General features: G+C 49.6%; 1 protein-coding gene across 5 annotated transcripts; it reads right to left on the bottom strand.

Annotated features, from left to right (window-relative positions):
* Positions 1-17346, bottom strand: LOC137844031 (cryptochrome-1-like). 5 transcript variants are annotated; one of them, XM_068659955.1, is made up of 11 exons: positions 17210-17346; positions 14662-15091; positions 12018-12134; positions 10162-10309; positions 9699-9839; positions 7793-7963; positions 7489-7629; positions 6812-6963; positions 3768-3865; positions 2116-2226; positions 1-961 (listed from the first exon to the last, which is right to left on the bottom strand). In XM_068659955.1, exons 2-11 carry the CDS (start codon positions 15072-15074, stop codon positions 864-866), a joined length of 1590 nt encoding a protein of 529 aa, XP_068516056.1. In that variant the 5' UTR covers positions 15075-15091; positions 17210-17346; the 3' UTR covers positions 1-863. The 5 variants fall into 5 exon arrangements, 4 of the variants coding, with proteins under 4 accessions (XP_068516056.1, XP_068516057.1, XP_068516055.1 ...); XM_068659956.1 differs by lacking the exon at positions 17210-17346 and adding an exon at positions 15929-16170 and having other exon boundaries at positions 14662-15079; XM_068659954.1 differs by lacking the exon at positions 17210-17346 and adding an exon at positions 15404-15886.
* Positions 17347-18347: the final 1001 nt, after the last annotated feature.

Raw genomic sequence — 18347 nt, 5'->3', positions numbered from 1 at the left:
GCTCTACAGACCTTACATTTTCATGTCAGAAAGTTTTTATTTCTTTTAAAAACAAAAGTAGTACCCACAGTGGTTAAAAGCCCATTCCACTCCTCTCATGTCCACTGAAACCCCAACCATAACAAAGAAAACTGACTAATCCAGCTTTGTGAAACACAAGGAGGCATTTCAAGGGATGGATGATTTATGACATGCAGTATGTGATAGATATAATACCTATCCTACAGTTCTAGAGGAATTAGCCAGGAAGGACAGTTATGGTGAAGTTGGACATCAGCCTTAATCCACTGAGAAACTTTGCAATAATGCGTTTAAAATGCAGAAGTCTTATTTAAGTCTTAAGAACTACACACAATTTTACAATGGGCTACATTCCCCTGTATCTCCCCAGACGGGGGACTGCAAGCAAAAACTGTACCTGAAATCCCTCGATCTCTGTCTATATAAGACAAGAAAATCTTGCTTTTAACACGAGTATGTGAACACACAGTGTACATATATTCCTTAACTGGCACATCTGTCACATTGGAAAGACTAGTATTTATCATTAAAACTATTTATACAGATGCATGAACATCAAATGGATTTGAACAATGCTAAAGCATCGTCCTGTCAAAATCACTTGAATTTACCTAACAGCTGCAACAAATGACTTCTAAGCTACTTACAGAGAGACAACTTAATTTGAAATAGCTGCACTAACAAATACATTGAAGATACAAAACTTTTGCTGGAGGTCACTTCACAATCAAGAAGCACCACTCGCAGGGCAAAGTACTGAGTAAAGTTTGTCCTGTTCAGCTGCTCTCTGGCTCTCCCCTTTTGTCATTCTTCAACACCCAGAGGATAATCCCCAGTGGTATCTAGGTTTGCTCTGTCATCCTGGCTGTTTTTGCCTTTGTTACATTTTCTTCAGAGTGATCACGCTTCAGCTTCATTTCCATTGGGTCATCTGTGTCATCTATGTCAAGAAGGAAAGAAAAATAAAAGTTTGCAGCCTTAATGACCTCAGTAGAACAAGAGCCAACAATGACAGTAACATGTGAAGTTACAAAGCGTGCTAGAAAATACTTCTGTGTACAGTCAACAGGAGCAATACCAGAAGCAGGGAACTCTGGTTCCCAGACTTTGGCTTTCCACATCTCCAAGAATAATCTCAAGAACATTCACTCCCCTATGTCATCAGATTGCAGGGGGAGCTGTCAGCATAGCTGTATTTGAAAGGTACCAACGTGCAACCTCCTGGATACATTAATAAGCACAGGATTGGAATAATTAATTCCATCTGACACTAGAAATTGATGTAGGAATACTTAAGACTCCCGTCAGCTGCTTCATGTTGGATTTTTGTACTACATATGCAGACTGCTATGGAATACTATTAAATACAAAGCACTGCTTTGCTTTTCTTCTTGCAAATGATTCCTCTGAGCTTAAGAGCTCTTCACAGGCCCTAGGATTTCAATTTTAAGAGCGCTGATGCTCTTAAGCAGTGGAACATCTCTTAAACGGTGGAACATCTGTGTAATTGGAAATAACTAATTCAGGCTGACCCAAAGGTGGAGTGTTCCAGCCTTAGCTGATAACTACCAGAGTGTTATGCATGTGCTTCACCTATTTAGAAAACAAGGTCAAAAGGTAAATTTCTTAGATCAGCTCTCCAGGGCTTTTCTCTCATTCGTAGCCAGTGGGAACCTCAAATATTTCCTTCTACAAGGCAAGGCAGATCATGGTAAAAAGGACAAACTGTGATGCTCTTGTTCACCAGAGGTGTGGACAGCACTGCAAAGACTTCTATGTCTTGGAAATAAACCTGGCAAACCTGGGGGCCACTGGGGTGTTTGTGCAGACCTACAGAAGGAAAAGGTGGTCTGCTTTTGGGGAGGTGTTCCTCCAGCAGGCACAAGCAAGCTCCCATCCTGCACAGGCAGGCAGAAGGGAAGGAACTGCTCAGAGTTTGTGTGTGCCAGCAGGGGAAACATTTCAATAGTAACAGGAAGAACAGCACATGGTATTGGTAGCCAAGAGGACACCACACAGAACCAACCCCAAAGCCATCAGCAACAGGCTCTGTATCACAGCAAGCTGAACACACTGTGCTGCAGCACCTCTTACCTCTCGTGAGCTGGGCCGTTCTGTACTGTTCTTCTCTTACGTGTTTCATCAGCTGCAGGTTGTGATTACTGGCTTCCTTGTGGTCCACCATTGGGAAGGGGTAGTCTTTACCTGGTAGAACAGACAGCTATGGGACTAAAAAGGATGTTTCACTGGATTTGCACTAAAGCAAATTGTTGCAGGTCTTCCTAAAGTCAGCAGCATCTTAAACCATGTGATTTACCCTTTAGAAGTGCCTATTTCTCTTCATGAACTCTAAGAGCCAGGGCCAACTACTTCCATTTAGAGATGAGACAGTAACAGACAAACCCTTACACTGGATGCTCTGGGCCTTGGTTTCCCGTCTATTAACAGGGATGGCAGCCCTGCCCCATCTTTAAAGATGCATGAGAGTAAGTGTAAAAGTACAAGATGTTCACATACTATTTACAGACAGCCAAGCATCTGAACAGATGTACAAGCAACAACTTTGAGTGATCCAATAGTCTTAGGATATAAAGTAGAGGCTAAAGCGTGTACTCTGAGATCAGACTCCAGCAAAAACCTTTAAAGGAGAGCTGACAGAAGGCAGGCTGCTGGATGAATCGATTTTCAAAAGATAAATGTGTGATTTGCATTGGAAGTGTGACACTTCCATCTCATATAGTTGTACTGGGTTTACATGGCAAGGTTTTGGTAGCAGGGGACTGCAGGGGGGGGCTCTGTGAGAAGAGTCCAGAAGCTGCCCCATGTTAGATAAGGGCTAGCTCCAAAAGGACCCACTGCTGGCCAGAGCTGAGGCAATAAGTGATGTTTGCACCTCTGTGAGAGCAGATTTAAGAAAGAGGGGGGGAAAAATGCTGCACCACAGCATCTGGGAGATGGAGGAGTGAGACCCAGCCCCATAGCCCCCAAGGTGAGTGCAGAAGGAGGGCAGGAGGTGCTCCAGGCATCAGAGCTGAAGTTCTCCTGTGGCTTGTGGAGAGGCCCCTGGTGGAGCAGGCTGTCCCCCTGCAGCCCATGGGGCCATGGCAGAGCAAATCTCCACACGGCAGCTCATGGAGGAGCCCACACAGGAGCAGAGGATATGGGGGGGATCTGGTAAAGGTGGGGAACCCAGCTTGGAGCAGTGTGCTCCTGATGGATGGACTCTGTGGTACAGACCCGTATCTGGAGCAGTTCTTTGAAGAAGTGCTGCCTGTGGGCAGCCCCTGCAGTCTCAGCTCGGGAAGGACGGCATCGTGTGGGAGGGACCCCATGGGGAGCAGGGGCAGAGAGGGACCAAGAAGGAGCAAAAGAGAAAAAGTGCTATCAACTGACCGCAGCTCCCATTCCCCTGTTCCCCTGCACTGCTCAGGGGGAGAATGTAGAAGAGGGTGCATGGCAGGAAGGTGTTTTTTGTTTGTTTTTAGTTTCTCACTGCTCTAGTTTGTTAGTAATAGGTAATAAATTACATTAATCTCCCTATGCTGAGTCTGTTTTGCCAGTGACAATAATTGTTGAGTGATCTCCCCCTCCTTATCTCAACCCTTGAGCCCTTTCCCTTTGAGGAGGAAGAGTGAAGGAGTGGTTGTGGTGGATCTCTGCTGCTCAGCTGAGTAAAACCACCACACACACGTAATTATTTTTGACAATTTTCAGTAGCAAAATCCCTAGCAGGGTGTCCATATTACCTATGATACATCCTGCTTGCTTCTGCTCTTCTTCAGAGGCTGTCCAGGGCTCATAGATGTATTTGGAGGGAAAGTTCTTTAGGACAGGTAAGTACTTCCTACCAAAGAGTAATAATATCATGTTTTTATAATCCTGAAGACAAATACTCGTACATTTAAGAGAAGTGTAATCCAACCTACACCAATGTTAATTTTAGGTGGTCGTATTGACGCTGCAATCTACAGGAAAGTTCCAATTTGTTTTGCACAAAATAACTGTTTCTGTGTTCTGAAACCTCTGTACAGTGACATCTTCCACAAGTTCACTTTGCAGCAAGGAATAAAGGGATTGATTTAAACATTATTGCAGTTTTGACTTCATCCAAAATATTTGTTTTTAACATTTTGTCTGAAATTTTACTAAATTAGAACAGCTAAGAAAATATAAAAAATCTTACAGAATGGGAAAGTCATTTTCTGTGCAACTATCAGGTACATCAGTATGAGCTTCACCATGACAAGGCACAGAGCTAGAAGGGATGCGAGGAAGAGGAGTGTGGTGCAATTGCCTAAGGTAACTAGGAAAATAAAACTAACATTCATATTTAAAGAAAATGTACAGCACTGAAGAGGCTTTCAGGGTAGGGCATAGCTGCATTACCTGAGCGTTCCCTAGGCTTCCAACCTTAGATGCTATCGCGCCGGGGGAACCTGGTGTGCTAGCTCTAAGGGAACAGTACAGAGTGTAGAGTGGAGTGGAGACACCACGACTAGGCTCTGTGACCAGGTGGGGACTCGATTGTTCTTGTGCACAAGACGACCAATAAGCCGCACTTTTTGCTACCCTGAGCCAGGGACCTGTCATGTTTTGACAAATGCTGTACCATAGCATACTTTTGCTCATCATAATAACACTATAATACCAAAACACACCTCCATCCCTAAAGCTACCCGCCTCCAAGATGCGACCACACCTTACTGAGCATGCGCTCTGAATTTCTCGGACGAGAAATCAGTCGATGGGCTGAGCCTCTCTTCCCCCCCACATTGGGACACCTTTGGGTGAGATTTGAACACTTGATTATACTGTGTGTCTCCACGGAAACTTAGAAATCTCTATAGAGTCTTTGTGCCTTTTAACGTGTTAATTTCCAGGCTGCACACCTGTGTCACCTGAGTATTTCATGCATGCTAGCTTGCTTTTGCAGACAGACACTATCACCACAATCCAAAGACCCTGTGTACCTGTTGCTGTAATAAATTGCATTTGATTGCATTGTTCATAGCCGTGACGGTTCTCATTTAACGTATAACCACCCTTACTCTAGTTGTGTTTTTGGTGAATCCGTGACCATGGTAGTTCAGTGCTCTGAATCCGACTGAGCCTCTAACGGTTAATGCATTATTGGTGAATCTGTGACTGTGATGGTTCAGTACTCTGAATCTGACTGGATCCATAATGGTTATTCGGCTACACCCCAAGGAGATGTGGGGAAAAGGAGCTGTTTCCACAGACATCAACACAGCTTGGTCCTATTGAAATCAGCTGTCACCCACTACTTTCCAGGAAAGCCAAGCAGAACCTTCACCAACAACAAGGAGGTAAAGGAGAATATCAGGACTACAGGTGCGTAATAGCACAAGTACAGTCTAGGACAGGTCAGACAGAAGCTTTAACTGTGACCACAGTGAGAGAGCATTCAGGCAGCATTTCCCCCTCTGTTCCCCTGTTCTCTGCCAAGTGGTTGCAGAGAACCCACTTGTATCTGTTTCTTTGAAACACCATATAATGAGGAAAAACATTATAATGTTAGCAAAGACAGGTGTGCATTCTTGGGAGAGACAGACTCCAGACAATAACTTCTATATCATAAAATCATAAAGGTTGGAAAATACGTCCAAGATCACCTGGTCCAACTACCAGCTACCACCAATGTCACCCACTAAACCATGTCCCCAAGCACCAGCCCCAACCTCTCCTGGAGCCCCCCCAGGGACGGGGACTCCCCCACCTCCCTGGGCAACCCGTCCCAACGCCTGCCCGCTCTGGCTGAGCAGAAATGGCTCCTCATTGCCCACCTCAACCTCCCCTGGCACAACTCCAGGCCATTCCCTCTAATCCTATCACAGGTTACCTGCGAGCAGAGGCCAACCCCCAGCTCCCCACAGCTTTCTTTCAGGGAGCTGCAGAGAGCAATGAGGTCTCCCCTGAGCCTCCCCTTCTCCAGACCAAACACCCCCAGTTCCCTCAGCTGCTCCTCAGAGGACTTGTGTCCCAGGCCCTTTACCAGTTTCACCATAATATATATGTTAAAAAGGGTAAGTACACATGCCTGAGGGAGGTGAACTCCTTAAGTAGCTTGTTAACTGCCACAACTGACCAAATGGAGTGATGGCTCTTGGTGGAACACAACCTGTGTTATTTTAGCTCAGAAGTAGGGTTGGAGACTATCACAGACTGTTAGCTTTTAGTCAAAAGGAGTGTTCCTTCTGTTAGGATAAAATTCTTAGCCAGACCTCTCAAATCTTAAATATTAATCATATTGCCATCACAGACATAACTGCAAAGGTGTCTGATACAGCATGCTACCAACAGAGCTGTTGCTTCCCAAACAGACCAGCATTACTCCTGCTCTAGAGAAGAGAGAAAAATGAGACTTTGAAGCAAATGGCACTTGCTCAAAGTAGAATGGGAAGTAAAACTTGGGTGTCTAAAGTTATTCAGACTGCACACAAAACAATGAAACACAGCACAGACTGGAGGGGGAGAGCTGTGAGATGTTTTACAGAACATCGCTATTACTCCTTCAGAAAGAGGAGTCATCCCAGTGACTGGACACTGCTGGAGCCTACGGGTGCTCACAGGTCAACACAGTTCCATACTTGATCATCTCCTGGGCAACCACAGGTACATCTCTGCCTTTTTGTGCCATGGTTTTCTAGTCTGCTAAACACATCACTGCTACAAGCCCTGTTTCACAGGGGCACGTGCTTTATGCAGACTGAGTTCTCCAGCTGTTGCTGCCAGGGGAGCCAGGGAAGAGCCAGGCCATGCATTGCCCTACCTTATGTACTGCCCCTCAGGGTCCGTGCGCTTCCCAAAGCGGACAGGGCAGAAGATACGCGTGTACTGGTGGAAGAACGCGCTGGCCGACAGCCACATCCAGTTCCCTGCATTGATGCTGTAGTCAGCATCTAAAAGCAGCTCTTCAAACACCTGCATTTTGATGACAGGAAAAGAAAGAGAGAAACACCCCTGAAATGGCTGCCTGTATTGCAAAACCAAAACAGCACAACAGGCTGGGAGATAAAGGATGAAGCTTGCTGTTAGAAGCACAGCACTGTTCTGGTCCAGGGTACCCTTTGCACATTACTCTCCAGTAAGACAGTTTGCCACAAGGAAGCTAGAGTGAAACCCCATGAGAGAGCAACTCAAAGCTTAAAGGTCTGGCTTTGAAGACTGCTGCAAACTGGGAAGGTCTCCAATATCATTATCATCATCCAAAATCATCAGATCTTGGGGATGGGAATGACTTTTCATTGCTGTACACTACACAGCAGGGCTCAGACTCAAGCAGAAGATAAGGAGATTTTATAAACCATGAGATTTCTATGGAGGCTCAGTAATAAAGCACTGTTCTCCAGAGCCACCTCCATGCTCGTATTTTGCAGAGCTTTCTGAAGATCAGCCAGAACAGAGAAGCACCAAATGAAAACAGAAAAATTAAAACCAGAAGTCAACCTTCATGCCCTCTTCCCAGCTGATCCAAAGGTCCCCCCGTGTCAGGAAGCAGGCAGCAGCGTGCCGGGCAAGGTGATGGATCCAGCCCTCCTGGCGCAGCTGGGTCATAATCGCATCAATCCAAGGGAAGCCTGTCTGTGCCTGAGGCAGAAAGAAAAATCAGCCTTCTATCACTGTGCTTCAATGCACTTGTGTCCTACACACTGCTATAAACTCCTCCTCAAATAGCCAGCAGGGAGCAGTCCTGGGGCCATTGAAAAAGTCTAGGCTGAAACACAGCAGTTGTGGAAACGCATCTTGTTACCGTTTTCCATTTGTGGAGCCTCTCTGCATCCTCATACCAACTGATCTGAAGGCAGATGGGGTTCCCAGCCATTTTGGTGAAGTTTGGTGTCGCTGATGCTACCGTATAGAAGAACTCCCTCCACAGAAGCTGCCCTTGGAGTGACACCGGGGGCAGGGAGTGATGCTTGGCCTGCAAAAGACAGAAGTTCAAAGCTTCAGTTCATATGTACCATCATGTTTTCACTCATTTTGTGAGGTCCATAAAATAAAGATTAATCTAACTATACAACCGGCTTTGATGCAGTTTACCATGAAAGCCAATGAAATCAAAGATCTGAAGCACTTTTTTTTTGCACCAGAGCAGAGAAAGCTGAACTCTGTTAGACCCTGCATTACCTTGAATTCATGGAGTCATAGAATGGTTTGGGTTGGAAGGGACCTGCCATGGGCAGGGACAACTTCCACTAGACCAGGTTGCTCAAAGTCTCATCCCGCCTGGCCTTGAGCAGTCCCAGGGACAGGGCATCCACAGCTTCTCTGGGCAGCCTGTGCCAGTGTCTCCCCGCACTCCAAGTAAATAATTGCTTCCTTATATCCAATCTAAACATACCGTCTTTTAGTTTAAAGACATTCCCCCTTATCCTGTCGCTACACTCCCTGACAAAATGTCCCTCCCCAGCTTTCCTACAGCCCCCTTTCAGTAGTGGAATGCCACTGTAAGGTCTCCCTGGAGCCTTCTCTTCTGAGGCTGAACAACTCCAACCCTCTTGGCCTGACTCCATAGGAGAGGTGCTCCAGCCCCTCATCATCTTCGTGACTCTAGACTTGTTCTATAGATCCATGTCCTTCTTGTGCTGGGGGCCCCAGAGCTGAAAGCAGGACTCCAGGTGAGGTTCCATGAGAGCAGAGCAGAGGGGGAGAATCCATTTCCTTACCCTGCTGCCCACGCTGCTTTTGATGCAGGGTATGGCTGGCTTTCTGGGCTGCAAGCGCATGTTGCTGGCTCATGCTGAGCTTCTCATCAACCAACACCCCCAGGTCCTTCTCCTCAGGGCTGCTTTCAATCCATTCTCCACCCAGCCTGTATTTGTGCTTGGGATTTCCCAGGCCTTGCACTTGGCCTTGTTGAACCTCATGAGGTTTGCCCAGCCCCACCTCTCAGTCCTGTCCAGGTCTCTCTGGATGGCATCCCTTCCCTCCAGTGTGTTGACCACACCATGCAGCTTGGTCTCCTCAGCAAACTTGCTGAGGGTGCACTGTCCATGTCACAAAGATGTTAAATGGCACTGGTCCCAATACTGACCTCTGTAGGACACCACTTGTCACTGGTCTCCACCTGGACATGAGCTGTTGACCACAACTCTTTGAGTGTGACCATCCAGCCGATTTCTTACTCACTGAGTGGTCCATCCACCAAATTCACATCTCTCTGATTTAGAGACAAGGATGCTGTGTGGGACGCTGTCAAAAGCTCTGCACAAGTCCAGGTAGGTGATGTCAGTTGCTCTTCCCCTATCCACCACTGTTTAATCCCATCATAGAAGACCACCAGATTTGTCAGGCAGAATTCTCTCCATTTACCTTCCAAAATGGTATCACATGGGGATATCTTAAAATAAACATACATTTACCGACATATTAACTGCCCAGCTAGCTGAATGCAGGTAGCTCAGCCATGTCTCAGATAGACTCTAGGCAGGAGGTTCAGGATACATTTTCTTGGATTGGTTTCAGCCATAGTTTTTCTTAAGAAGCAAGTTTTCAGAACCTGGTTTTGGCTTATGCTGTAATCAAAACTTACCTAAGATGAAAATAGATACTTTCTAAAAACAAAACTGCTTGAGCAGGCTAAACTGCTCAAAAACTTCACTTAAAAACCAGGCCTGGTTAGATTTTCTGGGCTATGATCATTTTTTTTTCCTTACCTGAGCATAAATGTTTGACAACCTATAAAAAAAGGTGCGAACTGACACACAGCCCATGCTGAAATAGGGACTCAGGCCTGTGGTGCTTGGAAGCAGTGAATTTGGTATTGTTCTTGGTTTAGTAAAACTTGCCACCCAGCCCTAAAATGAAAACAGAAATCAAGGGTTAGGCAGTACAAGGTGACGTGTGTCCAGCTAATGGAACAGGGAAAAGCTCTTGGCAACTGGCTTCTGCCTGTTCAACATCCCACTGCAATACCCCCACAAATACTGCCATCCAGGATAGCAACATCTTAAGATCAGGCTGCCTGGAGGGGAAGTCCTCAGCAAGAGCTGGAACAGAACTCCGTGGCTGAGCGGTTTCTTGAGGTCCAGAGACAACCACACACAAAAGGAGGGAGGACAGCACTGACCTCAGCCCACCCACAGCCACCAGCATCACCCACATTAAATCAAGACTGACCTGGTCAGCCAGGTGTTGCTCCAGGCGCTGCAGCCCTTCAGTCTCCCCTCCTTTCCAGGGGGAGATGCTCTCAGGGGGGATCTTCAAATCCGCGGGGAGAGGCACCCTGTAACACTCAGCCAGGTCCAGGTCAGGGGGCCTACACCTCCTAATGCAAGAGACAGGCCTCTTTCAGAGAGGGAACTGGAGCCAGAAGAGGGTGGAAGACCTCTGCTCATTTCACACACCAAGATCTCCTCTGTTGCAGCACAGAGGAACAAAAGCACAGCCAGAAACCCCAGGCTCTACTCCTTAGGGAAAGAAAAGCTCATCCTGAAACTGCTCCAGGTAGTTCCAGTCTGAACTCAGTCTGAACTGGGGGAAGAGGCTCAGACCCACCAAATGACAATGCTCAGAGCAGCCAGCTATGACCACAGCTCAGACCTCCCTCTTTTTTGGCATCTGCTACATAAGGCTCGGAGGCACCTCCTCTCCTGCAGCCTCCCCAGCTGCCTCATCCATCTCTGGGAGGGAGCTAAGAGCCTCCTCAGACTTTAAATTTAACTGGGGTCACTGGCACTGCCTCCAAAGGCCCCTCCATGCCTCTAAGGAGAGGTTGCTCTGGGAGGTTTCATAGGGAAGGACGCAGAGCAGCTCTCTGGGCCACCTCCTCAGCTGCTTCTTCCTAAACAAGGGGCTAGGATGCCCTGAGCAGTCTCACAAGGACACCCCAAAGAGTCACACTCCTCTTGTGTGGCCTCAGCTGTTGAGGTTCTTCCAATGCCTCCGACCCCCACAAGGCTGGAATAGTACCAGGGTATGTCATGTGTCCACCCCAACCCCTACCCCATCCCACGATAAAACACAAACAAAGCTGTTTAGGGAAGTATCAGTGGTATGCAGACTTCCCAGCAAAACCCTGAATGAGGTCAGAGATGGAGAGAGATCTTCCCACTCACCTGGAAACACTGAGCTCAGCTCTGTTGCAAACACCTACAGCAGAAGGAGCCAGTGCAGCTCTCAGAGCACTGGCACAACACAGGCCTGCTGGGAAGCATGTGAACTACTTATCGTTCATCATCAATTAAAAAATGTGTGAATAAACAAATTATGAGGGGTGGGGGGGAAGGGGAGGAAGCACTGTGAGAAAAGCCCTAGGAACTGGTTCATCCCAATACTTACATAGGTCTCATCACTGGGGTATCTGGGGACAACATTCAGTAACTAATGGGATTCCCCAAGATGGAAGAACTAAGCCTAGGTTACTAACACAGAGCTGAGGTCACGCAGGAGGTGCCCGACAAGTCCCAAGTATCTGCAGTCCCATCCCAAGTGGCCAGACCTCCCCTACCCCAATCTTAACTCCCTTTGGACCACTAACCTCTATGAGGCAGAGCTAAACATAAGACATCCATGACTCTGAGCTTCTCAAGTCCTGGGAGACACGAGCTTGGTCCCTCCTTCCCATACAACAGAGGGGAGAAGAGAAAAGTTTTGAAGCCAGAAGGGAACATTATGGTTGTTCCACTGGATTTCTTGCATAAACATGCTATAGTGGTTCATCCAATTCCCCCCTTGAATCTTGGTTTGTAAGGAAGCTAGAGCATGTCTTTGAGAAAGAGACCTGCAGTTCCTTAGTCACTCCTCTGCTAACCTTTTACATACATTCAAAGGTTGTCTCAACGTGACTTGCAAAAGCTTAAAGCCTTTGGACTGTGCCACCTCTCATCTGCATCCCCTCTGCATACAGTCTGTAGCCCTCCATGCACAGAGGTAACAAAACAGTGCCCATAGCACCCTGGTATCACTTGACCTTGGCTGTTCTTTCAGGCAGACAGAAAGGACCTGCAATTACTTGTCACCTAGGCGTTACTTACTGGAAGTCTTCAGCTGTAAGGTTTCGGACGGGCACCTCAGGGTCCCCAAGAAGAGACAGAATGTGAAGGAACCTCTTGTATGTTAATGGGGGAGTCCCATCATTCAGGTCCAAAATCCTAAATAAAATAAGGTCAGTTTTCACCACAGTATAAATGAAGAAGGAAACTGGAGCTGCCAGTGAATAGGAATCACAGAATCATCTAGGTTGGAAGAGACCTTCAAGATCACCTAGTCCAACCTCTGACCTAGCACTAACAAGTCCTTCACTAAACCATATCCCTAAGCTCTACATCTAAACGTCTTTTAAAGACCTCCAGGGATGGTGACTCCACCACTTCCCTGGGCAGCCCATTCCAATGCCTAACAACCCTTTCAGTAAAGAAGTTTCTCCTTACATCCAACCTAAAACTCCCCTGGTTCAACTTTAGCCCATTTCCCCTCGTCCTGTCACCAGGCACGTGGGAGAACAGACCAACCCCCACCTTGATACAGCCTCCTTTAATGTATTTATAAAGAGCAATAAAGTCGCCCCTGAGCCTCCTCTTCTCCAGGCTGAACAAGCCCAGCTCCTTCAGCTGCTCCTCGTAGGACTTGTTCTCCAGGCCCCTCACCAGCTTCGTCGCCCTTCTCTGGACTCTCTCAAGCACCTCGATGTCCTTCTTGTAGCGAGGGGCCCAAAACTGAACACAGTACTCGAGGTGCGGCCTCACCAGAGCCGAGTACAGGGGGACAATCTCTTCCCTAGTCCTGCTGGCCACACTGCTTCTTTTGCAAGCCAGGATGCCGTTGGCCTTCTTGGCCACCTGAGCACACTGCTGGCTCATATTCAGCTGACTGTCCACCATCACTCCCAGGTCCTTCTCCAGCCAGGCAGCTCTCCAACCACTCATCTCCCAGCCTGTAGCTCTGCTTGGGGTTGTTGTGTCCCAGGTGTAGGACCCGGTACTTGGCCTTGTTGAACTTCATTCAGTTGGCCTCAGCCCATCGGTGCAGCCTTTCAAGATCCTCCTGCAGAGCCTTCCTACCCTTGAGCAGATCAACACAAGCACCTAGCTTGGTGTCATCTGCAAACTTACTGAGGGTGCACTCGATCCCCTCTTCCAGATCATCGATAAAGATATTAAAGAGGACTGGCCCCAGTACTGAGCCCTGGGCATCATGTTTGCTAGCCGCCAGTCGACTGGGACCTCCCCCAACAGCCAGGACTGCTGATAAATGATGGAAAGTGGCTTGGCCAGCTCCTCTGCCAGTTCTCTCAGTATCCTCGAGTGGATCCCATCTGGCCCCATCCACTTGTGTATATCCAGGTGCCGTAGCAGTTCACTAACCATTTCCTGGTGGATTATGAGGGCCACATTCTGCACCCCATCCCCTTGCACCAGCTTAGGGTGCTGGGTATCCAGAGAGCAACTGGTGTTGCCGCTAAAGACTGAGGCGAAGAAGGCATTAAGCACCTCCACCTTTTCCTCATCTCTTGTAACTAAGTTTCCCCCCGCATCCAGTAAAGGATGGAGATTCTCCTTAGTCCTCCTTTTTGTGTTGATGTATTTATAAAAACATCTTTTGTTGTCTTTGACAGCAGTAGCCAGATTGAGCTCCAGATAAGCTTTGGCCTTTCTAATTTTGTCCCTGCACTGCCTCGCAACATCCTTATAGTCCCCCTGAGTGGCCCGCCCTCTTTTCCAAAGATTATAAACCCTCTTTTTTCTCCTAAACTCAAGCCACAACTCTGTTCAGCCAAGGAAGGTGACAGCACAGGCTGGAAAAGCACCAGTTTGCAGGGCTGACTGTGGAAGTTACAGATTTTACAAGTAAAACTTCCCTGGGTGAACATCCATCCATCCTGAGAGCAGGTTCATGGGACTTGAGAGAGCGAAATTGAAACCAGGATGCCAGCCACAGCTTCAGCTGGTGTAGTTCCAGACTGCCAGACATAGCTAGGACAGCAGCCGGCAAGGTGCTGGTCACCTCTGGGGCTTCCAAAGACAGTCAGACCACAAAACAACAGATTCAGGACTGTAAAGAACTCTTCCCTGCCTGCAACCACCTATACAAACCGATGGCTTGAATTTAAGATGGCCAGTCACATACATCAACTCGTTCACACAAATGTAGGGTTTTTCAGAAGCAGAGTGTTAAGGCTGTTTTAACTGCTAATGATTTCCTCCCTATTATTATTAATTTAAATACCTGCAGTCATTCAGCTCTGAATAACTGCTTGGATCCAAGTGTATTCAGACACCATTGAAAGTTGATTAGAAAGATTTAAAAAAAAAAAAAAAAGAGCACAAGAATGTATAAGTAAGTCCTATTAAATGTGTTAAAGAATTTCTCCATCTGTGTAAAAGAGTAGCTAACGTAATGGCTTAAAGTGAATTAAACTGCCCAAAGGGAAAAAAATAAACTCTTTAGGCTCTAACTACAGCCCAACATCCTAACACCTGTGCAACCCACCAAAATTTCTTCTGTTGCTTCCAGTAAACCAACACAAAAATTCTCCAGCAAGCAGTGCAGCTATCTCAAATAGTCAGATTTTCTGAAAAGGAAAAGGATCCAGAAGGACCAAAGTACTTGACTTTTTCTCCCTGATGCTTGCTAAACCCTCCTGGAGACACCTCACTGGTCTTTAAGGCAATCACATACCGTTTGGTGTCATAAAGGCTGTGGCCCACCACAGAAAGCACCTCGAACCCCAGCTCTTCTCCCAAACACCGTATGTTGGCTTCCATCTCCTTGTAAAATGGCTCCATCTCCGCATCCAGAGTCACTTGTGTGATGTTCCACTTCTGGACGTGATCTCTAAGAACGGGCTCATACTCTCCTTGAATAACCAGCAAGTGAGAGCCCAGCCGACATAAGTTTTTCTGCAAATCCTCCAGGGACTGCAGCAGAAAGTGCCATCGCAGGGCCCCTATGTGCATCACGGACGTCATGAACTTTCTGTCGAGGATGTAGACGGGGTAAACGACCTCCGAAGACTCAAGCGCAGCCAGCAGCGCCGGGTGGTCGTGCAGCCGCAGCCCCTTCCGGAAGAGATGGATGGTGCGGTGTGGCATCCTGGCTGCTCTCAGACCTGTTAGAAGAGGAAAAAAGCTGTTGGCTTTGAGAATATAACAACCCTATTAAGGAACAAGGCCAATTAATACTAGAAATAGAGCTCCAAACATGGCTCAGCTCTTTTTGCCACAAATCTTTGCTTTTTTTAATGAGCTTTCACAGGCTAGAAGAGCAGAGACAGGACCAAACCTCTCCTCACTGTGCCAGGTCCCACCATTTGGCAGCTGCTTTAGCACCTAGCTCCACAGAGAACGGCTGCTTCCCCAAAAGAGTCACTCAAGTCCTCAAATTAAATTCCTAAATTAAATTATATCCCAAGAGTGCTCACCAGAAGGAAGGAAAACAGAGTTGTCAGAGCTCCATCTACTACAGAACCATTCTGCAGCCCCATGCATGGATGCAGCCTGCAGCACCCAGCATCCAGCCCTCTGTAAATCAGCGGTGAGAAGGTGGCTCAGGGAGCTCTGCCTCTGTTTGCAGGGATGCCAGCTCCGCAGGAGCCCTCATCTCATCAGAGACCTGATACATGGCTCATGCTAGCAGTGAAAAACCCTCCTGGGCCTCAGTAGAAGATGTATAAAAGACACAGCATGTTTGCTCACTAACAAGGCTCTTAAGACTGTAAGGAAAAAGGAAGGAGAGCAAAGCACAGCACAACACCAACACAAGAGCATGCAGGGCTATTCTGACAGCGCTGACTTTGTAATGTCTGGATTCATCAGTTCACTACAGTTCTTAATCCACCTTTCCTAGCCCCAGGAGATCCTTTGTGCCTCCAAGCATTAGGAGAAAAGCCCTCCTCTCCCTGTGGAGGACCTAGGTGGTGACCTGAGGCTGATATAGGGACCAACACGCAGTCACTTCCCTTTGAACTGTTTCATCTGGCTTTGGGGACTTGCAGGAGGGCTCAACTTGGTGCTAGCTCAGGGCAGAGCCTGAGGAACTGCCCCATGGCTGCTGCTTGTTCTGCTCACGGGGGATGGCCTCAGCAGCAAGCCGAAGCGCTGAGCCCAGCTGCCCCTGGTGTCTGTGCCCACCTGGTGACAGCCCCCAACCAGCCCACCTCCACCTGCTTCTAATTTCAAGGGTTACTACCCAAAGAATTCAGAGGTTGTGGACTGGCATGGGACCAATCTCTAACCCAGTTCAGCCCCTCAAACAAACTTCCCCCCTTATACCCTCCCAAATGGCTGCAGGAGGTCTCTGCCCCTTGTCCCTGCTCAGCCCACGCTCAACAGCATTACCAGCCTCATATAACGATCTGACTTGCACTCTTCCCTAAAACACTCATCAGCATCACTGAGGCACCCAACTGTGCCCCCAGGCCACGACACAGCCCACTGAGCCCCCAGTAACCTAACCCTGAAACGGGTTAGGGCACAGAAGAGCTCGGAGCCAAGCCTGGGGCTTTGCAGGTGTGCAGCGCCTTGGCTCAGGGAATGGAGCTACAAGGGAGGAGAGGATGGCACCAACCTGCCCGCACGCCATGGAGGAACAGGAAAAACAGGGCGGCTCTGGCACCTGGGAGCACCCAGCTGACATTTTTGGGCAGCAAAGCATCTAAAACGTGCTGGAACTCTCACCCAGTCCACGCTAGCAGGGGCTGGGGGGTAGAGAGTGCTGGGGTAGGGACAGCCCTGGGGATCCCAGCACAGGGGGGAGCAGGGGCCTGAATGAAGCGGGGGGAGCAAGCCCAGAGCTGAAGGAGTGCCAGGGCTGGGTGGGGAGCTGGGACCCGCGGCTGGGTGGAAACACGCAGGAAGGGGTCACTGCTGTGGGCCCGGTGGCACCAAGGTGGCATCAGGAGGATGTGGTGGGTCAGCACCAAAGGGCCGCACCCTCAGGTGCTCCAGCCCTGCCAGGAGGAAGGGGACGATCCTCAGCGATGATGGGGGAAGGAGGAGCAGGCACCATCTGTTGGTTGACTTTGTGGCAGGATTTATCCAGAGGTACTGCTTGAACTCTCCATAAACCAACGCTGTCAGCAAGGCCAGGCAGGCCTCCTGCCACGTCTGGGTGACTGCAGCTCATCACAGATCAGCCACATCAGGCAGAAAACACGCCTTGCGCCACTTTGGGATGTATGCCACAACACAAGGCAGGGAAAACCCTAAATGAGGTGACTGGACCTTACCTTGGGGTTACCTGGCAGGTGCTCTGGGCTCTTCACAGCCGGCTGTCCTGAGGAGAGGGTGGCCCCCGAGTGCTGACCGCAGCTCTGCCACTCACGGGCATTTCTCTCCGCATGCAGGCTTCCACTGGAGGGGCGCGATGGTGGTCACCTGGACCTGGCCTTGGTGCTCCCGTTCCTACAGGCACTGGCAAGGCAGGGGCCCAGGTTTAACACCCCAGCTGCGATCACACAAACACACACTGGGGTGGATTCAACAGGCTGAAGGACTCGGGGTTTTGCGTAACTCCTGCCGGAGGAGGCTGGCAGCGCGCTCACCGCCCGCTCGCGGCACAGCAAGACCCAGCACGTTCGGACCGAGGCCCGACGGAAATTTTTAGCAGCTCAATTTCCTCTGCGGACACGTGGATTGCCCGGTGCTGTCAAGGCACAGCCGCTCGCCTCGGCTGTCCCGATAGGAAGCGATGACAACGCGGCTATGAAGCCTTCAGCACGCACACACACAGCCAGCTGCACTAGCAGCCCCACAGCTGTATTTTGGGCTCTTAAAAGTGCTTGGCCCCAGCCCTACAGCCCCTGACCCTACAACCCCCAGCCCCACAGCCCTCGGACCCTACAGCCCCAAACCCCACAGCCCCTGACCCCACAGCCCCTACTCCCAGCCCCACAGCCCCCGACCCTACAGCCCTGACCCCCAGCCCCACGCTGCCCTCCCTCCCCAGGGCCCAGGGCGGTGCGGGGCCGGCCCGACCCGATGCCCCCCCTTTATGGGGGGGGTCGCGCAGCGGGTCCCCAGCGCTGTCCCCAGCCGCCGGCACCGGTGCCCAGGCCACGGGGCCGGTTATGCAACGCCCGGCAGCGGGGGGGGGGGACGGGACACGGGGACTGGGGGCACGGCCGGGGCTGGGGCTGGGGCCGGGGCCGCCCCGCTCCGGCTGCTGCCGGGGCACAGAGCGGGGGCACCGCACTGGGGGGGGGGGACAAGGGGAAGGGGGCAGCAGGACCCCGGCCCCCCCAGTGCAGAGCCAGTGGGCGGGGCGTCTCATAGACACGCCCACTTCGCGCCTTTCCCCGCCCTCTAGGGGCGTGGCTTGCGCTCCCGCCCTCGGGGCTCCTCCAATCGCAGCGCTCCTCCCCTTCG

Source organism: Anas acuta, chromosome 24 (genome assembly GCF_963932015.1).
Source record: "Anas acuta chromosome 24, bAnaAcu1.1, whole genome shotgun sequence".
Taxonomy (NCBI): Eukaryota; Metazoa; Chordata; class Aves; order Anseriformes; family Anatidae; genus Anas; species Anas acuta.
Note: the sequence above shows the minus strand (reverse complement) of the source record. Positions and strands in the feature narration are given on the sequence as shown.